At 38.4% G+C, this 26,035-nt stretch overlaps 1 protein-coding gene across 5 annotated transcripts in view; it reads right to left on the bottom strand.

The window, feature by feature from the left end:
- The window catches only part of NEXN (nexilin F-actin binding protein), a 45,687-nt gene that overhangs the window by 8,617 nt on the left and 11,035 nt on the right, over nt 1–26,035 (bottom strand). For 3 of the 5 annotated variants that reach the window (XM_010347340.3, XM_074381040.1, XM_074381041.1), the window contains 10 exons: nt 21,837–21,915; nt 20,217–20,408; nt 19,936–20,014; nt 19,702–19,850; nt 13,403–13,444; nt 12,018–12,215; nt 11,740–11,916; nt 8,944–9,132; nt 5,064–5,261; nt 831–1,052 (listed from right to left, as the gene is read on the bottom strand). In XM_010347340.3, coding sequence (XP_010345642.1) covers nt 831–1,052; nt 5,064–5,261; nt 8,944–9,132; nt 11,740–11,916; nt 12,018–12,215; nt 13,403–13,444; nt 19,702–19,850; nt 19,936–20,014; nt 20,217–20,408; nt 21,837–21,915 — 1,525 coding nt within the window. Of the gene's footprint in view, nt 1–830; nt 1,053–5,063; nt 5,262–8,943; nt 9,133–11,739; nt 11,917–12,017; nt 12,216–13,402; nt 13,445–19,701; nt 19,851–19,935; nt 20,015–20,216; nt 20,409–21,836; nt 21,916–26,035 lie in introns of those variants that run through there. The other 2 variants (XM_010347360.3, XM_074381042.1) reach the window with 2 other exon arrangements.

Here is a 26,035-nt window from a genome sequence, read left to right as displayed (position 1 = left end):
TTGCTGTAACTTTGAGCAAATATTACAGACTGTATGGGTTTCATCTAAAAAACAAAGTATGAATAATCTGGAGTTTAACTTGAATATACACTGGTTCTACTGACTCAACTAAAACATATGCCAAAAAATATATTCTTTTTAATTATATAATTTTTTTGTAGAGATGGAGTCTCACTGTGTTGCCCAGCCTGGTCTAGAACTCCTCCTTGGCCTCCCAAAGTGCTGGGATTATAGGCGTAAGCCAGCCAAAAAATATTTTTGAACATTTTTGCTAGTGTGAACCATTTGACATTCACTATAGGTTTTAAAACTGATAAAGGCGATTATGAAGCAATGCTAGTCTTTTGAAATTTAAGATGTAAATGTGTTTTTGCTATTTACTTCCCAGATTTCTATATATACCAATGATTAATTGTAAGTACTAAAACTTATTTCAAAGCCAGTGTTACTTCTGTTAAATTTATTATCATTACTGGGCCGGGCGCGGTGGCTCAAGCCTGTAATCCCAGCACTTTGGGAGGCCGAGGCGGGTGGATCACAAGGTCGAGAGATCGAGACCATCCTGGTCAACATGGTGAAACCCCGTCTCTACTAAAGATACAAAAAATTAGCTGGGCATGGTGGCACGTGCCTGTAATCCCAGCTACTCAGGAGGCTGAGGCAGGAGAATTGCCTGAACCCAGGAGGCAGAGGTTGCGGTGAGCCGAGATCGCGCCATTGCACTCCAGCCTGGGTAACAAGGGCGAAACTCCGTCTCAAAAAAAAAAAAAAAAAAAAAATTATTATCATTACTATACCATAATTATGTTAAAAAAATAAAGGTAATATACCTCATGAAAATTTTCTGCTTCTCGCTCTTTAATTTCAAGGTCAATTGCTCTCCTTCTTGCTCGTTCTTCTTCTATTTTTTTCTGTATTTCTTTTTCAGACAACTGTCCAATTTTTTCAAACTTGCTTTTTAGATTTTTAGCTTGAATGGAGCCACTCCTTTTTAATTTGATCAATTCTTCATATTCTCTGCTCAATCCAAAGGTTTCATTTTCTTCCTCTTCCTTCAAAAAAAAAAAAAAAGTTTTTTGCTGTTGTTTTAGAGAGAGTCTCACTATGTTGCCCAGGCTGGCCTTGAATTCCTGTGTTTAAGCAGTCCTCCTGCCTCAGCTTCCCAAGGAGCTGGGACTAGAGGCATGTGCCACCATGCCTGACTCAAAAAAAAAAAAAAAAAAAAAATTGTATGTTATCAGCATATTAGTTTGCACAATAAATCATCTAAAAAGTATGCACTGTTTCTTACTTGAGACCAAAAATAAAGTTTAACCTCTTCTCTAAATGCAGTGTCCAAATTTACTAACTCAAAATGGTGCTACAGATTTAAGGCTTTATTGAAAACATCTTATTCTACTTAAAGTACTATTTTCATTAAGGAATATCATTAAAATCCTCTTATACTCCTTGATAACCTGCTAAAACTAAAATATTAATGACAAGATTAGTTTTTTCTAGGAGTTGTAGGAAAATCTTTGTTAGGGGAAAGCAAAAAGATAATTGAAAGAACACTGGACTAGGAGTCATATGAGTTCTAGTCCTGGCTCTGGTACTGTGCGGGCTTCTGTCCAGTTGCTTACTGACTGTAGGATTTAAGGTTTTTTTGTTGTTGTTTTTTGTTTTTTGAGGAGTCTCATTCTTGTTGCCCAGGCTGGATTGCAATGGCACAATCTCGGCTCACCGCAACCTACACCTCCCAGGTTCCAGAGATTCTCCTGCCTCAGCCTCCCAAGTAGCTGGGATTACAGGCATGTGCCACCACTCCCAGCCAATTTTTCTATTTTTAGTAGAAATTGAGTTTCTCCATGTTGGTCAGGTTGGTCTCAAACTCTCGATTTCAGGTGATCTGCCCAACTCAGCCTCCCAAAGTGCTGGGATTACAGGTATGAGTCACTGTGCCCAGCCTGATTTTCTTCATCTCTAAATAGATCCAGAGTATCTAAAATTTTTCCTACTTTTGATTTTATGATGGTCTTATAAAGTTAAATATCACTCAATACTTAAAAGCATTTCTGGAGATACAGTTTGGTAAAATGTATGCATTTCTCTACATATCACTTGTATCCTCAATTATATATTCTGCCAGCAAAGATAGAAAAGGAGTCAACTGGCCAGGCACAGTGGTTCACACCTGTACTCCCAACACTTTGGGAGGCCAAGGTGGAAGGATCACTTGAGCCCAGGAGTTCAAGGCCAGCCTGGGCAACAGAGCGAGAGATTATCTCTTCAATCAAACAATTCACTAGGTCTACAGCCATACCACCCTGAACATGCTGATTGATTGCGCCTGATCTTGGAAAAAAATTCGCTGGGTGTTGTGGTGTGTGCCTGTAGTCCCAACTACTTGGGAGGCTGAGGCAGGAAGATCACGTGAGCCCACAAGTTCGAGATTACTGTGAGCTATGAGTACACCACTGCACTCCAGCCTGATAGAGATTGCCTTTTTAAAAAGAAAAAAGTGCCGGGCGCGGTGGCTCAAGCCTGTAATCCCAGCACTTTGGGAGGCCGAGGCGGGTGGATCACGAGGTCAAGAGATCGAGACCATCCTGGTCAACATGGTGAAACCCCGTCTCTACTAAAAAAATACAAAAAATAAGCTGGGCATGGTGGCGTGTGCCTGTAATCCCAGCTACTCGGGAGGCTGAGGCAGGAGAATTGCTTGAACCCAGGAGGCAGAGGTTGTGGTGAGCCGAGATCGCGCCATTGCACTCCAGCCTGGGTAACAAGAGTGAAACTCCTTCTCCAAAAAAAAGAAAAAGAAAAAAAAAGGAATCAATCATGATTGAGCTCCAATTATTTAGTTAGTTCGTTCGTTAGTTTGAGACAGAGTATGACTCTGTCACCCAGGCTGGAATGCAATGGCACTATCTTGGCTCACTGCAACCTTTACCTCCTGGGTTCAAGCGATTCTCCTGCCTCAGCCTCCCTAGCAGCTGGAATTACAGGTGGTTCCACCACACCCACCCAGCTCTTTTTGTATTTTTAGTAGGGACAGGGTTTTGCCATGTTGGCCAGGCTGGTCTCAAACTCCTGACCTCAAGTGATCTGCCCAACTTGGTTTCCCAAAGTGCTGGCATGAGCCACTGCACCTGGCCAGTTCCAGTTCTTTATACCATTTTATCTTGTTTATTCAGATTCTTTCCCCCTAACTTTTCACAATTATTTCTAGTCTTTTGTAATATTTACTAAACCCTAATCCCACCATATGGAATGGTAAAATACTGTAGGTATTTCTGGTATACTTTTCCTGAAGACGACCTAAAGTTCTAGGCAGAGTTTTAAAAGGTGAAGGCAGAGGGTGTCATAGTCTGGGATGATGTGACATGAGGCTTTAATTTCTTGACTCAACCACGGGGTAAGAGGAAACATTCCTTTATGCTCTTTCCACTATGTGGGGTGAAAATACACAACTCATAAGGTACGTAGACCTTGAAATATTTTCCTACAGTACATTCCTGATATTTATTTATACATTTATATTTATATTCTCAGGGTCAGCTAGATAATTTGCCAGCCATACCTGGGGCAGAGAAGTAAAACTTCCCTTCCCACATGCCCACTGCCCCAACCCATAAATAACAGGCAACTTGAAAGAGATTGCAACCTCTATGTAGGGACAACTGGGTTCCTAGGTCATAAGTTCGTGAGAGGACCCCACCAAGTTGCCTGCCAAACATGCCATAGCATTGCCAGTCCAAGTCATGAGGCTACATCCTAGACCCTGACCCTGTTCATGTGCATGGCCTGGCCCTTGGCAGCGGCCAAGGCTGATGGTGAATACAGGCCCCCATTCTACCTTTCTCTTCCGCTGCCCATGCAACCTAGGCCACCCAGCCGGATGACAGCAGAGTCCAAAGAGGGAAGGAGGTTAGGCAGGGCCTTGGGAAAGGGGCTGCTGAGAACTCTTTCCAGTGAGGCAGGAAGACAGTATGAAGCTCTAGTGAGGCAAGGCTCCTATATAGGCACTAATTCAAAGATAAAATTAAGAATTTCAAGACAGTGACTGGGCGTGATGACTAATGCCTATAATCCCAGACCTGTGGGAGGCTCAGGTGGGAGAATCGCTTGAGCCCAGCAGTTTGAGACCAGTCTGGGCAACAAAGTGCGACCCCCCAATCTCTATGAAAAAAATTGCTAGGCCTATATGCATATACAGTTTTAAATATGCTTATTTATAACTATATATAAATATAAGTCATGCCTGTAATCTCAGCACTTTGGGAGGCCGAGGCAGGTGTATCACCTGAGGTCAGGAATTCGAGACTAGCCTGTCCAACATGGTGAAATCCCATCTCTACTAAAATACGAAAATTAGTGGGGCATGGTGGCTCATGCCTGTAATCCCCACTACTCAGGAGGCTGAGGCAGGAGAATCGCTTGAACCCAGGAGGTGGAAGTTGTAGTGAGCCAAGATCACACCACTGCACTCCAGCTTGGGCTACAGAGAAAGACTCCATCTCAAAAAAAATAAAATTTTAAATTAGCCAGACATGGTGGTACATGCACCTAAAGTCCCAGCTACACAGAAGGCTGAGGCACAAGGATCACTTGGGCACAGGAGGTAGAGGCTGCAGTGAGCCATGTTCATGTCACAAAAAAGAATTTCAAGACAGCAACCTCAGCATTAAACTACAAATGCAGGGCCTTCTGAACACGGAGGAGTCTTACGAATGCACAAGGTGCATGCCCATGAAGCATGAAGCTGGCACTGTATAGTCTATATATAATATATATTAAATATAAACATGCATATTTATAACTATTAAAAATATAAATAGTAATAGCTCAGTCATTTGCAAACCTAGACATTTTATAATTAAACTATCAAGGAAGGAGTAGTTATTACAAACTAGAAAGTACACATAATTATGCAGAAACCTGTAACATGTAAGTGCCTCATAGGAGTATGTCAAGTATCCTAAAGGTGAATAATAATACAAAATTATTCTAAGGTGATATAAGTAAAATATTTAGCTTAATAAATATGGGAAATATAAGTAAATATTTCTTAAAAATCTTACCTCTCCCATTTCTTGTCTCAGTTGTTCAAATTCTTGTTTCTCCATTTCTAGCTTATGCTTCCGTTCCTCCTCTGTTCGTCGTTTTTCTTCTTCCATCTTTTGTTTTAATAATTCTTCAAAATTAATTTCCAGTTTTCCCGGTGTAAGAGATTCTTGAGAGATTGTCTTATACATCTCTGGGGAGTCATCATCTACTACCTATTTAAAATAATTATTTTATCACTCTGCCCAGGATTATTCATACTAAAAAGGGGAATATTTCTAGAAGAAACTGAGATTTCTTAAATAGAGAGGTTTCACATTGAAGAAAGAACAAGAGGATTTAACAATAAACAAGGAAGTCTCAACACAGTGTTCAAAAAAAAGGCGAAGAATTAGAAAATATAAGACTGAAATATTTTGTGGTTACGAAGGAAATGGTAACCATCTATTCTCCATTACAATGTAGACAAATACTTTATTCATAACATGAGTACTTTGAATTAGACATTAAGATTTCCAAAGTTGAGAACATTTTTTAATTGGATTAAAATAACTCTCCATTCTAGAGAGTTAATTTCAGTTAATTGTGATTTTGTCTCATTGAATTACATAACCCATCGCAATCTCTTCATAATCAGGCAAAAATCACTCTTGGTGCTATGAGTTTATTGTTTATTTGCTGTTAGGCTAATTTTAAAGAAATAATAAGGCCAGACATGGTGGCTCACACCTGTAATCCCAGCACCTTATGCCTGTAATCCCAGAACTTTGGGAGTCCAAGGTAGGCAGATCACAAGGTCAGGAGTTCGAGACCAGACTGGCCAACATATCAAAACCCTGTCTCTATTAAAAACACAAAAATTAGCTGGGCATGGTGGCGGGCAGCTGTAATCTCAGCTACTTGGTAGGTTGAGGCAGGAGAATCACTTGAACCCGGGAGGTGGAGATTGCACTCCAGTCTGGGTGACAAGAGCAAGACTCGGTCTCAAAAAAAAAAAAAAGAAAATAATAATAGTTAATACTTAGAGCTGCTGAGTACAGTTATAAGCACTTTACATGTGTTTATTTAATCCTATAACCCTATGAAGTAGTTATTACTAATATCCTCATTTTACAGACAAGGAAACTGAGGCACTGAAAAGTAATTGTCTAAAGTCAACACAAATACTATGTGGCAATGCTGAGATTCAAACTTCAAAATCTTTCTAGTAAGATTATAGGTGAATCAAGGTGGCTCACACCTGTAATCCCACCACTTTGGGAGGCTGAGGTGGGCGGATCATGAGGTCAGGAGTTTGAGACCAGCCTGACCAATATGGTGACGCCCCATCTCTACTAAAAATACAAAAATTAGCCAGCTGTAGTGGCTGGCACCTGTAATTCCAGCTACTCAAGAGGCTGAGGCAGGAGAATTGCTTGAACCCAAGAGGCAGAGGTTGCAGTGAGCCGAGATCACACCACTGCACTCCAGCCTGGGCAACAGAGTGAGACTCCATCTCAAAAAAAAAAAAAAAAGATTGTAGGCCAGGCACAGTATAACATAAACCTCTGCCCTGAACTGTGACCCCGTGGTTCCGTGGTTGAAATAGATATAGGGGAATGAGAGAGGCAAGGGGTACTATTCATTTGCTCCAAGTTTTATTAAGGCAATCCAGGGTTTACCACAGAACTATTTCAACTCAGAAACAATGTTTAAGTGGTTTATAATTCAAAGATTGCCTGAAATTTTTAAATTGTATATATGCATGAACTAAGCTATAGTGTGAAATTATAATACTTATTCCTGGATAAATTACAATACTTATTCATGGATAAGAAAACAATATAAATGAAAGAAGAAGTTTTTCTCTCTTCTCTTGATAGAGAAATGTCTTTAGGAAACTCGGTTTTGGTTTAATGCAGTTTTCTCCCCTGCATATCTTCCACTAGCAAATCATGGTAAAAAGGCAGTTTGGGCCTACAAATCTACCCCCAGGACTAGATCTTTTAATCTTCACAGTTACTTCTCTTCTACCGCTTCTACACCTTCTTATTTTCCAAAAATTAAGTGCATTCGCAATGTCTATAGGATTTTTATCTAGAAACCATATATGAATCAGGGATTACCTACGGCACCCAAGATTTCAACATCACTTGTTCCATCAACATTTACTGGAGGTCTGTTATGCTTGGCATTGTACCACATGTTTGATGAACAGTCTTGGCTTCATGGAGTGGAAAAGACAGCCATAACTATAACAATACAGGATTAGTGCTATGATAGAAGAGTATTAAATGCTGTAAGAATTCATGGAAGAAGGTGAAAAGTTGTGAACTGGAGTTAGCAGAGCATGGTGAAAGGAGTGAGGGATGTTTCAGTGTGAAGGCTGAGAGATTCTCACCTTGAAGAAATGCAAACAAATTCAGCATATTTGGAACAAAAAGCAGATTAAGGAAGAATCAAGAAGTGAAATGGGAGCAATATATAAGAGCAAGACTATAAAGAAATTTGTTTTAGAAGTTTTTGGATTTTTGCTTAAGGTAAGTGGGAAAATATTAAGCAAAACAGTAACAAAACACAATCAAAATTTCTTTCTTTCTTTCTTTTTTTTTTTTTTTTGAGACGGAGTTTCGCCTTTGTTACCCAGGCTGGAGTGCAATGGCGCGATCTCGGCTCACCACAACCTCCGCCTCCTGGGTTCAGGCAATTCTCCTGCCTCAGCCTCCTGAGTAGCTGGGATTACAGGCACGTGCCACCATGCTCAGCTAATTTTTTGCACCATTTGTAGAGACGGGGTTTCACCATGTTGACCAGGATGGTCTCGATCTCTTGACCTCGTGATCCACCCGCCTCGGCCTCCCAAAGTGCTGGGATTACAGGCTTGAGCCACCGCGCCCGGCTTCTTTCTTTCTTTTTAAAGATTACTCCTGGCCTTATAGGAAAGAATGGGTTACAGGTAAGAAAGCAAATTAATTAGGAGTTGGCCCTAACAGTAACTTGGATTATAGTAGTGGCAGTGGAAAATGGGGGAAAAACTGATAGATTTTAGAGTGATTTTAGGAAAAACTGATAGATTTAGGAGCTAGAATAAATGAGACTTAGTGACTGGTTGTACGACAGGCATGAATAAGAAGATGGAAGCGTTTCAGGCGTCCAGGTTTCTGATCTGAGCATCTGTGTAGGCGATAGGCAATAAAACCAAATAAACACTTTGACATATGTGTCTGAAGCTCACCCATACAGAGGAAGAAAACCAGATTAGGGTATCACCGAAGCCAATTACAATGTTTCAAGAAGGAGATGAAGTGCTCAAGCCTCAAATTGCTTGAGAATCATTGGTCAGATAACTGTGCATTTTACAAACATAAAACTGGTATAGCGAGTACAGTCATAACCTTGTGACAGTTAAGTTAGGTCCCAATTCTCAATAGTGATGAGTGAGCATTTTGGAGAGAGAAATGATTCTGATTAAATGACTCTGGTCATTTAATATAAAGTGGGTGGGATGAAAATTGAAAAGAAAGAAGGAAAGGAAAGAAAGAAAGGAATAAAGGAGGGGAAAAGGGAGGGTGGGAAGGAGGTGGGGAAAGAATGGTGAGGAAGAAAGGAAAAGTGAGGGGAGGAAACTCGCTCCTTCTTCCTTGGATACTTAGTTCTAAAAAACATGGCTTCCCAGAGAAGGGAGATTGTGTTCAATCCTTTGTGCCAAGCATGGTAATTTAATCTGAATTTTCTGAACACCGAATTGAAGCAAATACCTTCAACCAACTGGTGTTATTCCATGGGAGACTTTAAAACATTTCTACTCTTGGCACAGATTCCAGAAATAATAGGGTATTCTCTAAAGCCTAATGATTTCTGTTAACATACTCTCAAAGCCGAGTTCTAATAGCATTCTCCAGTTAGCTTCTGTCTTACCATGTTTCTCCTTGCTTCAGCAAATGCCTTCTTTTCTTCCTCTATTCTCCTTCTGGCTTCTTCTTCTGCTTTCCTTTTTTCATCTTCTCTCCTTTGCCTTTCTATTTCTTCAAAACTAAGTTTGAGTTTACCAGGGCGGTACTCTTTAAAAATTTTTGCTATGTCTTGATTTTCCTCTTCTTCATTTACCTAACCAAATAAACAATTCATTACTAAGAATTGAGATTCATCAGAAAATGGAATGAATTCTCAGTCAAAAGGCACAGAATTAGCCACTTCACACAATACTGTTTCAATGCCCTTAATTTATTTGACCAAAATCCCCTTCCTTTTTAAAGATGTCTTATATGATAAAATATTCAAATATGGAGAAATTCCATATAAAGATGTACTCAAGTTAAAACTTTCAAGTAAGTCAAATTTCTATAGATAAAATTGAATATGTAAACATTTTTAGCCTGGTGTGGCGGCTCACACCTGTAGTTCTAGAACTTTAGGAGGCAGGAGGATCGCATAAGCCTAAGAGTTCAAGACCAGTCTGGGCAACATAGCAAGACCTCATCTCACATAAAACCAAAAAACACATTATAGCCAGGCGTGGTGATGTGCCCGTAGTCCCAGCTACTCGGAAAGCTGAGGTGGGAGGATCACATGAGCCCAGTAGGTTGAAGCTGCAATGAGGGGTTACTATTGAGTGTTAACTTTCCCAGAATAAATATAAAATGTATATGTGTGTACTTAAATTGGGGTTCAAGTATATTTACGCAGAATCTCTTTGGTAGCGAAATAAAGTTCTCATTTTGTAATTTGTGTAGTTTTTTTTACTGTGAACTATGGTGCCTTATACTAATCAGATGAAAGATTATCTAGAACTATTTTATATAAAATTCAAGTTTTATGATTTTATCATTAAAGTTTTAATTTATTATTTAGTTAATTATAATATTAACTGAAATGTATTATTTATTTAATACTATTTCTTTATTAAATTGTCCACCAGAAATATCTAAAATGTGTAGATATTATGCAGCTATACCCGAGTAATATTTTCAAATATCTAGAAAATTAAATTTTTTGATATATAATTCTTAGAACATCATTCAAGAAAGCTGATCAAGGAAGTTCTATAACTTTAAAATTATAAATATTCCATATTTAGATTTTTTTTTTTTGAGACAGGGTCTCACTCTGTCACCAAGGATAGAGTCCAGTGGCTCATTCATAGTTCACCATAGCAATCCTCTCACCTCAGACCCTGGAGAGCTTAGACTACAGACGTGTACCACCACACCTGGCTAATTCTTGCATTTGTTTTTGTAGAGACATGGTTTCCATATGTTGCTCACACCGGTCTGGAACTCTTGGGCTCAAACGATCTGCCTGCCTCAGCCTTCCAAAGTACTGAGATTACAGGCATGAGCCACCATGCCTGGCCCATTTTTAAATCTTAAAATGAGGTTTGGAATCAGTGTTTTCTTATTTCAATTTTACTTTTTATTGATAAATTTGTTAATACCATAAAAATAATTAAAAATTTCCAAGAACTTAGTATATATGACAAACCTCATTTTAAGTGCTTCCTAGATATTAACTTGTTTAACCATTTAAGAAATAGGCATTTAAAAAAATCCAAGTCATTATGGAAGTTAAAAAAAAAAGAAGTAAGCACTTTAATTTTTACCATTTTACAAAAGAAGAAACTAAGAGAGAGAGATTTAATTACTTAACACAGCGAAAGATTAAAACACTTGTCCATGGTTGCACAATGGTTGATATCTGAATCTAGACAATCTGGCTCCACAATCTATGCTCTTAACTACCACACCACACACGCACGCACACACACACACACACACACACACACACACAAAGAAGCATGCATATAAATACACACACACACACATACACACAAACACATACACTTTAAAAGGTAAACCATATTCTATAGTAAACTTATTTTGATATGTTCAAACAATTGAAAAACTGGAAGGCTGAGGCCAGGTTTACACTTATAATCAGGTTTGAAAATGTACTGCACCCATGTCATGAAGTACATCACAGATTTCACTGACAAATGAAGGAAACCAGGTTCATTGAGTAATTATTTTGCATATTTATATATTAATAAAAATTTATAAAATAAAAATTTAAAGCATATTGGGTAAAATGTCCCAGAGTTGTAACTGGAAAACAGTACAGATTTTTTTTTTTTTTTTTTTTTTTTTGACACAGTCTCACTCTGTCACCCAGGCTGGAATGCAATAGCATGATCTCGGCTCACTGCAACCTCCATCACCTGGGTTTAAGTGATTCTCATGCCTCAGCCTCCCATGTAGTTGGGATTACAGGCATGCACCACCACAGCTGGCTAATTTTTGTATTTTTAGTAAAGACGTGATTTCACCATGTTGGCCAGGCTGGTTTCAAACTCCCAACCTCAGGTGATCTGACTGCCTTGGCCTCCCAAAGTGAAGGGATTACAAGCGTGAGCCACCGTGCCTGGCCTGGAGGTATTTTACATATGGAATATGTATACCATTTGAAAATCAGCCCTTCTGCCTGGCGCAGTGGCTCACACCCGTAATCCCAGCACTTTGGGAGGACGAGGCGGGTGGATCACCTGAGTCTGGGAGTTTGAGACCAGCCTGACCAACCTGGCAAAACCCCGTCTTTAAAAAAAAAAGAAAATCAGCCCTTCTGTATATAAAAATCTCTTTGATTTTAGAGTAATGAAACTTACCTAAAGCCAGCTACCTTCATTAATATTAATTGTAAGGTTTAAATATATAGATTTACCATTTGCCGCCTTGCTTCTTCAAAAGCACGCTTCTCTTCTTCTAAACGTTTTCTTGCTTCCTCTTCAGCTTGCTTCTTCCGGTTTTCTTGTCTTTGCCGCTCCAATTCTTCAAAAGTTAGTTTCAACTTTCCAGGAGAAAGTGACTCTTTTTTTGCTTCACTTTCTATTTCATCATCCTAAGAAAACATTATGAAAACTCACCTTTCAGTCATAAAGAAAAATGCTAACTTAACTCAACTGCCTTGATTTGTTTCTTAAAAAAAAAAAAAAAAATTACCATGACCAATGAAAGACACTTTGCTTCCTTGAGAGATCGTCGTTGTTCTTCATATCTTATTCTTTTATCTTCCTCATACTTGATCCTTTCTTTCTCTTCATGTTCTTTTTCTAGATCCTCAAAATTCTTTTTCATTTTTCCAGATGTTTTATATGATTTGACAGGTACCACAGTTATAAGTAGTGAATCATCTCCTTCCTATTTTATAAAATAGATAATTAGTATATTTCTTCTTAATCAAAATTGGGTTTCATGGGACTTTAGCTCCATAATAGGTGAATTCCATTTCATTGTCATCAATGTTATTATGAAGAACAAACAATTTTTTCAGATTATTGTTAAATATCTCATCTAAATTATTTGTGCATTATGAGTTAATCTTACTGAAGTCCATTGCTGACGAGGTTCAAGAAGTATTCTATTTCCTAAAAGATGGAGTTAACACAGCTGTTCAGATAACAAAACTGCAGTGACGTTGCCTGAATTAAGCTATTTTTGTGCACCAATTCACAAAATGTGCATGTGAATGTACTCTAAATCAATTTGATGGTGGATCAATTGAGTTTAAACCCCAAAAAAGTTTCTTCATATGATTTTTTTCTCTATGCAAGCTTTTAAATACTTAATGAAACTAATATTTAGTGAGAAAAAAACACAGTATTTCCAAGTGATTTATTAAACATTTATATAATAGATAAAACTCTCTGGTATTTGATTGTATTAAAATAGTTTATATTTATTATTTAATTTATTTTAATTATAAAATCTATTGTTGCCTCTGACTTTTCTAAAAACTAAGAAGAGTTATGAAATGAAACACGTGGCCCTGAGATAAAATTGCTCCCAATTTATGGGCTGTAGTTTTAGGCACACCATCAAATTGAAAGATTTTTAACTTACTCTGTTAGATAAAAGAAATGACTAAAATTTTTGTGGTGGTTGAACATTTTTTCATGGAAACAGATACTGCACTCTATACTATTAAAGGAAAACCAAAACATAAATTCTCAGGACCTCTGAGGAAAGAAGACAAATGATGAAAATAAAATCGCCTTTTTATAAATGTTAGCTTTCAACAATCACAGCTGTTAGTAACAGTTCAAAAAATATGTTGTCTTGGCAGAGTATCTCAAACTGAGACTAGTAAGACTTGTCTTTCTAACCTAACTATGAAAACAAAACATACTTTTCTTTAAAAACACTGAGCTATAGTGTTTGAAAGTGCAAAAGTATGATCTTGCTTCGCAGAACATACTTTTCTGTTGTTACTGCTATATTTATAATAAAAATAATAAAAGCCCTTTTAATTTTTTCTTATACTAAAAGATAATTTGTGAATCAGATAATTTTAGGTGAATGTTTCATTAAAGGAAATGTCCGTTTACCTCTGATGTTGATTCAGTTCCCGTATTGTTTATGTCCTCAATCTATTGAATGAGAATTTCATATCATTACATTACATCAGATTTCTACTTTTTGCTTTTAAACATACAACTGAAAAGTAATTTAGTTATGACTTATAGTAAATTTTCAAATTTATAATTTTTGAAATATGTTTGTTGTTTCAAATAAGCCAAATATGTCCTTTATATTTGTTGTTGCATATTGATATCAATATCAATATCAATATTCAGGAAACATACTAAGAAAACAATCAGGCTGGGAGAAGTGGCTAATGCCTGTAATACCAGCACCTTGGGAAGCCAAGGTGGGCAGATCACTTGAGCCCAGGAGTTCAAAACCAGCTTGGGCAACACGGCAAAATCTCTTCTCTACAAAAAGTACAAAAATTAGATGGGCGTGGTGGCACACACCTGTGGTCCCAGCTACTCTGGAGGCTGAGGCAGGAGGACCACTTGAGCCCAGGAAGTTAAGGCTGCAGTGAACTATGTTCATGCCATTGCACTCCAGTGTGGGTGACAGTGAGACCCTATTTCAAAAGGAAAAAAAAAAAAAAGAATAAAAAATTAAGGTAAAGCCTACCTTTGTAATACAGAAACTGAATAACAGACCAAACTCTTATGACCAGGCTGTTGAGACCAAGACACACAGAAACACTTCTCTGTTCTTCGTCACTACCCCAGCAAAAGGAAAACCTATACATTGCAATCTAATACTTGTTATGATTATATTTTACAACATAAATATAGGGAAAAAATAAAACTGATACAATAACAGTGCAGTGAAAGATGTAGGCTGGTTTATTTATTTATTTATTTGGGACAGAGTCTCACACTGTTGCCCAGACTGGAGTGCAGTAACACAGTCTCGGCTCACTGCAACCTCTGCGTACCAGGTTCAAACAATTCTCCTGCCTCCGCCTCCTGAGTGGCTGGAACTACAGATGGACACCATCATGCCCGGCTAATTTTTGTATTTTAGTAGAGACAGGGTTTCACCATATTGGCCTGGCTGGTCTCGAACTCCTGACCTCAGGGGATCTGCCCACGCCCAGCTGGTATAGAATAGTTTAGAAGGGAAAATAATTTTCTCTATATGTTGGCTAGATCCAAGTAGGAAAGCTCCTCATTTAAAAAGTGAGAGCTTGGCTGGGCACAGTGGCTCACACCTGTAATCCCAGTACTTTGGGAGGCTGAGGCAGGCAGATTACGAGGCCAACAGATGGAGATCATCCTGGCCAACATAGTGAAACCCCGTCTCTACTAAAAATACAAAAACTAGCTGGGCGTGGTGGCACACGCCTGTAGTCCCAGCTACTTGGGAGGCTGAGGCAGGAGAATCACTTGAACCCAGGAGGCAGGCACAGCAAGAATCCATCTCAAAAAAAAAGGTGAGAGCTCAATTTACCCATTACTCATAAGAACTACCATTAGTTTAGCTATAGAGGAAAAGTAATGTAATGATCTTAGCAAACAGAATTGAGAGAAGATAGGTGATTTAAATAATACAATGTTTAAGATCTCAGAAAAAGAAAACATAAGCAATGGGAAAATGGGAACCATTAGAAAAGTAAGAATTCACATGGTTTATTGTTTTAATTTGACTTTTAAAACCAATGAGAGTCTGATTAAAGAGTTCATTAACACCTCATGCAGTGTAAGGGAATTTTGTTTACTCTAGTTCATACTAGGAACTAGGCTAAGTCCCTGTTCGCTTATCATCACACCTTTCTATATTTTCTCTCAATAAAGAAATAATACATTTTACTAAGATAACTGGCCAGGCATGGTGGATCACATCTGTAAACCCAGCATTTTGGGAAGCTGAGGCAGGCTGACTGTTTGAGCCCAGGAGTTCAAGACCAACCTGGGCAACATGGCAAAACCCTGTCTCTACAAAAAAAAAAAAAAAAAAAAAAAAAAAAATTAGCTGGGTGTCATGGCACATGCCTGTAGTTCCAGTTACTAGGGAGGCTGAGGTGGGAGAATCACTTGAGCCTGGGAGGTGAAGGCTGCAGTGAGCCATCAGCCTGCCCACTGTACTCTAGCCTGGGAGACAGAGCAAGACCCTGCCTCAAAAAAAAAAAAAAAAAAAAAAAAAAAGACACCTAATTTCTTGAAAAATAAATTATTCTGAGCAAAGTTTGTTAAAAATAAATCTATTTTATACTTTAATAGTTTATTTTCATAGTTTTATTAAGAATTATTTTGCATACTATAAATATATATATATATATATATATATTTTTTTTTTTTTTTTGAGACGGAGTTTCGCTCTTGTTACCCAGGCTGGAGTGCAATGGTGTGATCTCAGCTCACCGCAACCTCCGCCTCCTGGGTTCAAGCAATTCTCCTGCCTCAGCCTCCTGAGTAGCTGGGATTACAGGCATGTGCCACCATGCCCAGCTAATTGTTTGTATTTTTAGTAGAGACGGGGTTTCACCATGTTGACCAGGATGGTCTCGATCTCTCGACCTTGTGATCCACCCGCCTCAGCCTCCCAAAGTGCTGGGATTACAGGCTTGAGCCACCGTGCCCGGCTATAAAATATTTTTTAAATAATTTGTTACAGAATTACTTGTTAACACTGACATGCTAGAAATGAAGGTTTTGCTGAATTATATATTGTACTTAAAATCTTTAATGAATCTATAATAAAATAATTACAAAATACTTCTCTTTTTTAAAAATACTGACAACTCCTCTATAAATCATGTTGATCTCTCAGTAAAAAAATCCAGGAGGCTAGACATGGTGTTCATGCCTGTATTGCCCCAAATTTGGGAGGCCGAGGTGGGAGAATCTCTTGAACCCAGGAGTTTGAGCCCAGCCTGGGTGACAGAGTGAGATCCCATCTCTGAAAAAAAAAAAAAAATTTTTTTTTATAGATTTTTTTGTAGAGACAGCAGGGTCTTGCTCTGTCACCCAGGCTTGAGTGCAGTGGTGCAATCTTGGCTCACTGCAACCTTCGCCTCCTGAGCTCAAGCAATCATCCTCCCACCTCAGCCTCCCAAGCAGGTGGGACTACAGACATGCACCACCACGTTTGGCTAATTTTTTTAAGTTTTTGTAGTGATGGGGTTTTGCTATATTGCCCAAGTTGGTTTGGAGCTCCTCAGCTTAAGCAATCTACCTGCCTCGGCCTCCCAAAGTGCTGGTATTACAGGTGTGAGCCACCACACTTGACCAAAAATTTTTTTTAAAATTAGCCAACCATGGTGACACACATCTATAGTCCCAGCTACTTAAGAGACTGAGATAGGAGGATCACTTAGCCCAGAAGGTTAAGGCTGCAATGAGCTGTGATTGCACCACTGCACTCCAGCCTGGGCAACAGAGCAAGACTCTGTCTTAAAAAAATAAAAATAAGCAGGGCATGGTGGCTCACGCCTGTAATCCCTCAGGAGGTCGAGGCAGGTGGATCACAAGGTCAGGAGTTCAAGACCAGACTGGCCAACATGGTGAAACTCTGTTTCTACTAAAAAATACAAAACTTAGCTGGGCATGGTGGCTCGTGCCTGGATTCCCAGCTACTTGAGAGGCTGAGGTAGGAGAATTCCTTGAACCAGGAACCTGGAGGCAGAGGTTGTAGTGAGCCGAGATCGTGCCACTGCACTACAGCCTGAGCTACAGAGCAAGACTCTGTTTGTTTATTTGTTTGTTTTTAAGAGCTGAGTTCTCACTATGTTGCCCAGCCTGATTCCCAGATCCTTATTAGCTTATGGTAAAATAATAAAATATGCTTGAAGATTTTTTTTTCCCTCTTCTTTGCTCACTTAACCACTACCAAAAGAAGAAAACATTGTACAATACTTTTTTTTTTTCAACAAACAAGGAGAAGGATAAATCTAAGTGGCCATGGTGTCAGTATATTCAGAGAGATCAGATATTCAGAAGTTGTTATAGTGTTGACTTTCAGAAGCTACCATTGAAGAGCTGCTTCCTATTTTTTTTGCTTTATAAAAAAGCAAAACTCCTTTTGCTTCTTCCCAAATCAATTTGCTTCTCTTCCTTTTCTTTTCAACACTTCCTTCTCTTCCCTCGCCAGTAACTTCTTTTTTCTAAGCTGATGGACTTTAACTCTACTCATCAGAGTATCCTCAAAGATAAACAGATAATATCAAGTTAAGATTCTTCCCCAAATTGATTCTAACATCCAGTATACCTACTATGAGTATATCTACTATTAATCCCCAACCACCCCTTCACCACATTTTTTTTTTTTTAAGAGACAAGGTCTCTCTGTTGCCGGGGGAAGTGCAGTGAAGTGATTATAGCTCACTGCATCCTCAAACTCCCCAGCTCAAGCAGTCCTCCTGCCTCAGCCTCCCAAACTGCTGGGATTACAGGCATGAGTCACCATGTCCATCTCTTGTTTTTAATTAATTATAAGATCCTAGAATCTCCAAATCCTGTAGGTCACCGAGACATTCAGCTACCCTCGACTCAGGAATCCTTTTTATGGCATTATTGCATATGGATTTATACAAATAAATTATACAAACAAATATGGATTTATACAAATTATGCAAACAAATATTAAAACTCTTTTTGACTACATATGCCATACTTTGCTCCTTATATTCAAAGATACATTATATTATATTAGAGTGGAGTGGAAAATGTACTTAATTAGATTTGAAAATTAAACTTTACATATTTACAAGATGAAATTACTAGGCCAGGCGCTGTGGCTCACACTTGTAACCACTGTGGGAGGCCAAGGTGGGTGGATCATCTGAGGTCAGGAGTTCAAAACCAGCCTGGCCACCATGGTGAAACCCATCTCTAGTAAAAATGCAAAAATTAGCCAGACATGGTGACACATGCTTGTAATCCCAGCTACTCAGAAGGCTGAGGCATGAGAATCGCTTGAACCTGGGAGACAGAGGCTGCAGTGAGCCAAGATCGTATCAGTGTACTCCAGCCTGGGTAACAAGAGCGAAACTCCATCTCAAAAAAAAAAAAAAAAAAAAAAAAAATTGCCCTGTTGAATTTCAGACTTTTGTGAGCCCTGTAACGCCTTTGTTTTAGGCAATTTCTCCCATTTGAAATGGCTGTATTTACCCCATACCTGTACCCACCTTTGCAAATCCAGGGTAAATACATTTCTTTAGTATGCAAGTATAGCATATGCTTTGCTTTCATTGTCACTTTTCTTTTCAGAAAGGTAATGGAAACCTGAAGGGAGCATTGCAAAAAGACTGAATGCACTCAATGTATGGCTTTAAAAGAGCAGCTGATATGGTTTGGCTCTGTATCCCAACCCAAATCTCGTCTTGAATTGTACTCCCATAATTCCCATGTGTCGTGGAAGGGACCCGGTGGAAGATAATTTGAATAATGGGGATGGAGGCAGTTTCCCTGATACTGTTCTTGTGGTACTGAATAAGTCTCATGAGATCTGATGGTTTTATCTGGGTTTCCTCTTTTGCCTCTTCCTCATTTTCTCTTAACCCCGCCATGTAAGAAGTAGCTTTCACCTACTGCTATGATTTTGAGGCCTCCCCAGCCATGTGGAACTGTAAGTCCAGTTAAACCTCTTTGCTTTCCCAGTCTCAGGAATGTCTTTATCAGCAGCGTGAAAACAGACTAATATACCAGCATTTAAAGGTATTGTTATTAGGAGACCACCATTTTGTTAGGTACTTATGGATAGTTTATATGTGAAATTGCCTTACATCTTTGTACAGTCCTTTAACTTGTAAAGAAAAATAAGGAATGTAGATAGGGTGAGGAATGTGGATAGAATGGTAGATTGTGTATGACACAAATCATCTCACTATTCTACCTTAAAATAGGCATATTCTGCCCATATCCTTCTAGGCATCCGATGTTAAATATTTTTCCTTAAGATCTGTTCAGGCTAGCTGCCTTTTTTTTTTCTTTGAGACAGGCAGGGTCTTGCTCTGTCACCCAGGCTGGAGTGCAGTGGCATGATCTTGGCTCACTGCAACTTCCACCTTTCAGGCTCAAGCGAACCTCCTACCTCAGCCTTCTGAATAGCTGGGACTACAGGCACTCACCACCATGCCCAGCTAATTTTTGTATTTTTTGTAGAGAAGGGATTTTGCCATGTTGCCTGGGCTGATGTGGAAGCGATCCACCTACGCTGGCCTCCCAAAGTGCTGAGATTACAGATGTGAGCCACCATGCTTGGATGATTAGCTGCTGCTTAATAGGTTTATGTTATATTGAAATATTTTAATGAGGCAACATACTGATTAGTTTCACTTTGCACAGTTAGTTTCAGAAACAAATACCAACTTAATCTTTAGTGATACCTGCTCAGCCCTTTTCGCTAATTCACGCTGTATTTTCCTCTTTTCTAGCATATCCTGCTCAATTCTGCGTTTTCGTTCCTCCTCCGTTCTCTTCCTTTGTTCCTCTTGTCTTTGTTTCTCCATTTCAGCAAATCTACCCTTAACAGTCCCTAAGAACATATGAAAAAAAGTTTGATACTTTGCTATATTTGTATTTTGCAATTTAATTGACAATTTACCCCTCAAGCTTCTTACCTGTCAGTTTTGGAACATAAGCCTTTTCTACTTTAGAAGACGCGTCCTCCTCATCATCAGAAGCAAGCATTTCTTTAATCTAGATGGTTAAACAAATTGATGTGAGCACATGTCCAAAAATTAGACTAAATCATATTATATGCAGAGTTTAAATTAGGTTACAAATACAGAAAAGTATTTTAGTTATAGTTAATATGAAATGTGGTTAACGTGAGTAAATAAAATTTAAATTAAAAAATGAAAATGAATATTTTCATGAGAATAAAGTAAAATAAAATAACCTCCTGCTTTCTCCTGTTCCATTCTCTCTCTCTAATATATTGTTCTTTTCTTCTTTGCTTTTCGTCTCTAGATCTCCTTTGATTTCTTTCTTCCCTGGCTCTCTGCATGGCTTCAAACTTATCCTTTACATCACCCTTGCCAAGTTTTGGTACATAGGTTTTTGGGACAGGTTTAGATGAAGAAAGCAGAATCTTCATTAGAAGAAAATAAAGAAAAGAAAGTTAACAAAAACAATAGGAAAAATTAGATAAAGAGAGATAAGAATAAGCAATATAAAAAATATGCATTGAAACAGAAAACAGAAATGTTTGTACCCTTTACTTGACCATCACAATCTGATTAGATACTTTCTAAAACCTAACTATGAAAAATCACATTACAAAAAATATGAGAGTAGAAGTTTCACTGTTATATAGTAATGAAGTCCATTTTGTGGGTAGCATTCCACTGAAGCTGAAAGTCAGTAAAATATAAAAATCAAATTCTGAATTCTAACTAAAAATAACTGTATTTTATTGTCTAACTCCATTATTAAAGATTCAGATTTGATATCACTTGCTAAAAAGATACCAAAACTAATTTCAATAAATTTGGTGATGCTGAAAACCAAAAGTTTAAGCTTTAAAGTTCAAACCCTAATTCACATTTTACACCCTTCCTGGTTCCTGTATCTAATATAAGCAAAACTGAAGGCCAGTCCTTTAATCCTTCTTTCTGGCTGAGGTACACCATGGTCTGTGTGCACAAGCAGTGATTTATGTTGTTACTATTACTTCCCATCTATAACTTCCTCAAAGCACATGAAAAATGTGTAAGAAGGCTGTATCATTCTACATAGGGTGGGCTCTAAGAGAAGTTCCATATGGCAACAGAGCTTCCCAAAGACTGGGAATCTGGTAGAAGACTGAAGAAATTATTTTCCTCCACTCTAAAACCAGGAAAGCAAATTATTTCATCACTTTGAAAATTACGCTGATCTCTCAATGAAATTTCAGTAAATAAAATGTTTGCCTCAGAACGCCAAACTCTTTTTCCTAGTGATAATGGCAATTGCTTACTTAATCTGTGGCACACCCAGCCTATATTTTGTAAACTATTATGTATCATTGGCCATTTACAGGTTGACTTTATAATTCTGAGGTATCAGCAACTGAGGTCATCTTACTGCAACTCTCAGTATCTACAGTCAAGAACTAGAAAAAAGCTAAAAATTAAAAAAAAACAACAAACAAAAAACTAAGGCACTAAAAAGGATCCTTACCTAAGAGTGCTTTCTCCTGTGAGTATAGGTCGAACTTTGTTTTAATACCAAACTAATAATTTCTAAGAGTTATCAAGAACAAAACATTTAAAATTCTACTCAGAATGCTAGGTATCACATCCACTTCACTATCATTCACAAATTTAGTACTCATGCTTCATAGAATTTCCTAGAATCCAAATGAAAATACTAGCTCAAGACCAGCTGCTGAATTGTAGCTCTTGTTTTACATCTTGCCATTATGTTATTAATTATAAACTCCTAAATATAACCTTTCCACCAAATGATTGTCCTTTCAGCAATTCTACAGTCAACTCTACATTTCCTTCTTTTATTTTTTTTTGCTTTTGAGACTTACCTCAGCCTTTTGGGAAATATCATTCATGTTTGCTCTATGTGGTCTTGGGCTGATTATGAAGCTCTGTATATTTTTGTACCTGAAAAAAAATTTAATATTGTATAATAATTTCTAATTATTTTTAATATATTATGTATTTTTATAAATAGAAATAGCAGTTAATTGCCCCTCAAAACATACTAATATAATCCAAGCAAGTAATAAATTGTGATAACCTTTAGCTCTTTTCCCCAAGATTCGCGGTATAGAAAATATAAGGTGTATGATGTTACAAGATCCCTGAAAGTTGTTGATCCCCAATAGCTTGATGAACATATCAAGTTCACTTGAAAAGAATGTGTATTCCGCAATTATTGAGTTTATTAGTCTATAAATACTAAGGTAGTTGATCATGTTTTAGATCTGTATTTTTACTAATTTTTGGCTAGTTCTATCAATCTTCAACTATGTAGATCTATGTAGATTTTTTTTTTTTTAAAGACAGAGTCTCGCTCTGTAGCCCAGGCTGGAGTGCAATGGCACAGTCTCAGCTCACTGAAACCTCCACCTCCCAGGTTCAAGCAATTCTCCTGCCTCAGCCTCCCGCGTAGCTGGGATTACAGACCTGACCTGTGCCACCAAGCTCAGCTAATTTTTGCATTTTTAGTAGAGACAGGGTTTCACCATGTTGGCCAAGCTGGTCTTGAACTTCTGACCTCAAGTGATACACCCAACTCGGCCTCCCAAAGCACTAGGATTACAGGCATGAGCCATTGGGCCTGGCCAGAATTTTTTTTCTCCCTTTAATTCTGGTGTTTTTGTTTTATGTAATTTCAGGTTTAATTGCATACACATTAAGATTATATCTTCTTTTTGAATTGACCCTTTCAGTAGTATGTTTTTTTGTTTTTGTTTTTGAGACAGAGTCTCACTATCACCCCAGGCTGGAGGGCAGTGGTGCAATCTCAGCTCACTACAACCTCTGCCTCCCAGGTTCAAGCAATTCTCCAGCCTTAGCCTCCTGAATAGGTGGGATTACAGGCAGCACACCAGCAAGCATAGCTAATTTTTTGTGTGTTTTCTGTAGAGACAGGCTTTCACCATGTCAGCCAGGCTGGTCTCGAACTCCTGACCTCAAGTGATCCGCCTGCCTTGGCCTCCCAAAATGCTGGTGTGAGCCACTGTGCCTGGCCTGCTAGTATGAAATTTCTCTCTTCTTACCTCGTTGTCTTAAACTTATATTAAAATAGTCACACCAACTTTCTTTTTATTTATTTATTTAGAGAGAGCATCTTGTTGTGTCTCCTCGGCTGAAGTGCAGTGGCACAATGACAGCTCACTGCACTCTTGAACACCTGGGCTCAAGCAATCCTCCTTCCTCAGTCTTCTAAGTAGCTGGAACTACAGGCATGCACCACCATGCCCAGCTTTTTTTTTTTTTTTTTTTTTTTTTTCCTATAGAGATGGGATCTTACTGTGTTGCTTAGACTGATTTTGAAACCCTGGGCTCAAGCAATTCTCCCACCTCGGCCTCCAGAAGTTCTAGAACTACAGGCATGAGCCACTGCACCTGGCCCCCAACTTTCTTAGGTTTACAGTTTGCTTGGTATATAATAATTTTCTAGCAATTTACTTTCACTCTATGTTTTCATATGTAAAGTATATGTCTTGGACAAAGCATATGATTGGCCCTTGCTTTTTAAAAAAATCAATTCTGATAAAAATCTATTTTTTTTTAATTGCAGCATGTAGTTCATTAACATTTAATGTAATTATTAGGCCTATAATCTAAATATTTATTTTAGGTTTGTTTTATCTTACTTTGATTTTTTTCTTTTGGAATTTTCTAGCCAACTTTTGGTTTTCTTCTTTTTTTTTGAGACGGAGTTTCGCTCTTGTTACCCAGGCTGGAGTGCAATGACGCGATCTCGGCTCATCGCAACCTCCGCCTCCTGGGTTCAGGCAATTCTCCTGCCTCAGCCTCCTGAGTAGCTGGAATTACAGGCACGTGCCACCATGCACAGCTAATTTTTTCTATTTTTAGTAGAGACGGGGTTTCACCATGTTGACCACGTTGGTCTCGATCTCTTGACCTCGTGATTCACCCGCCTCGGCCTCCCAAAGTGCTGGGATTACAGGTTTGAGCCACCGCGCCCTGCCTTCACACCTCTTAAATATTTTTATGTTGAAGAAAAAACTTCAAAATTAAGTGGACATTGTAAATACATATAAGATTCCTTTATTGTTAATTAAAAAGAAGTATGACACTGCCTTGGTAGAAACAACAGTGCATTTCAGTTGCTAACTCATTTGCCTATCTGAGCTAACACAAGGATAAAAAGTATGAATTTTACTCTGTTTGGTCAATTAACTTCACAGGAAAACTCTGTTCCCTAGTCATTAATTGTATTGTCCTATCTAAACCCACTATTTCACTAAAACATCCTTTAGTCACAAAACATGAATAAAATTAATGATGAAGATAACCCAAGTTAACATTTGTTGAGTCTTTACTGTGTGCCTGGTAATGTGCCAAGTAGTTAATAAGCATTGTCATTTATTTCCCACAACAACCCTTCAAGGTAAATACTATTACCAAACCTTCTCTAAAAATCATTTCCAGGCCAGGTATTGTGGCTCGCACTTGTTGTAATCCAGGCTGAAGCAGCAGAATCACTTGAGGCCAGGAGTTGGAGACCAGCCTGGACAACATAGCAAGACCCCATCTCTACAATTAAAAAAAATAACAGTCTGGGTGTGGTGGCATGCCCCTATAGTCCCAGCTACTTGGGAGGCTGAGGGAAGAGGATCACTTGAGCCCATGAGTTCAAAGTTGCAGTGAGTTATGATTGAACCACTGCACTACACCCTGGGCAACAGTGAAGACCCTGTCTCAAAACAGAAACCAAACAAACAAAAAATAACCTTAGAACAAATGACATATACAGGTTGAACCTTATCATAACTTTTCATAAACCCCTCATAAAAATTCCAAACACATATATTTTAAATTTTGATGTTAATACAAAAATAATTTGAAATCTCCCAAAATATTCTACTAGAACTTTGTACTTATAACTTTTGTAGAAAATATTCAATTAGGCCAGGCACAGTGGCTCACACCTGTAATCCCAGCACTTTGGGAGTCTGAGGCAGGTGGATCAGGAGGTCAGGAGTTGGAGACCAGCCTGGCCAACATGATGAAACCCCATCTCTACTAAAAATACAAAAATTAGCTGGGTGGGGTAGTGTGCATCTGTAACCCCAGCTACTCAGGAGGCTGAGACAGGAGAATTGCTTGAACCAGAAGGCAGAGGTTGCAGTGAGCCGAGATCGTGCCATTGCACTCCAGCCTGGGTGACAAAAGCAAGATTCCATGAAAAAAAAGGAAAGAAAGAAAGAAGGAAGGGAGGGAGGGAGGAAAGGAAGGAAATATATCCTCATGGTAATTATTTAATTAACTGTTGATTTTTTTACGAATAATAAGAAGATACTGATGATGGAAGGAGTACTGGAGTTAGAGCCAGAAAACTTGGATTAGAGTCTCTGTTTAGGTTAATTATTAGATATGTGATTTGATGAGCTAGTTAACTTCTGTGAACTTCAGTTTTATATGTAAAATGGGCCTAATAATGCCTTTCTCATTATATTGACAAATAAAATGAACAGTTCCCTTTTTCTGAACTTCGCGGCTACATCTGATACTCTCAGTCACTCCTTTCTTCCTGAAATCCTCCTTGCTTGGTTTCATGACACTATAATTCTTCCTCTCTGTTTTCATGTCTCTGGCCATTCCTTCTCTAGTTCCTTTGAGAGCTTCTCTACCTCTTTCTACCTCTTAGATGTTGTTTGCCCCCAGGTTTCAGTCTTTGCCCTTTTCTTCTCACTCTCCACTTTTTCTTCTGTGATTTAATACACTTTAGTAGATTAAATTACTTCTGTAACCTCACCTCTCTTTACCCCTCCCTCCCACTCTATCATCCATACTGTAACAATGGCACAACTCAAGCCTTTGCAGAGCTGACTCCCTCAGCTTAATGCTATTCTCATTCTCTTATCACTCAGCTAACTCCTATTTATCCTTTAATTCTTAGATTGTCACTTTCTCCAGGAAGCCTTTCTTGATTCCACAAGACTAGGTTAAGTGCTTCTCCTGTGTGCTTACACAGCATCCCATGCTTACCCTAACTGTAGCACTTACCACAATGTACAGTAATGAC

Source organism: Saimiri boliviensis, chromosome 11 (genome assembly GCF_048565385.1).
Source record: "Saimiri boliviensis isolate mSaiBol1 chromosome 11, mSaiBol1.pri, whole genome shotgun sequence".
NCBI lineage: Eukaryota > Metazoa > Chordata > Mammalia > Primates > Cebidae > Saimiri > Saimiri boliviensis.
Note: the sequence above shows the minus strand (reverse complement) of the source record. Positions and strands in the feature narration are given on the sequence as shown.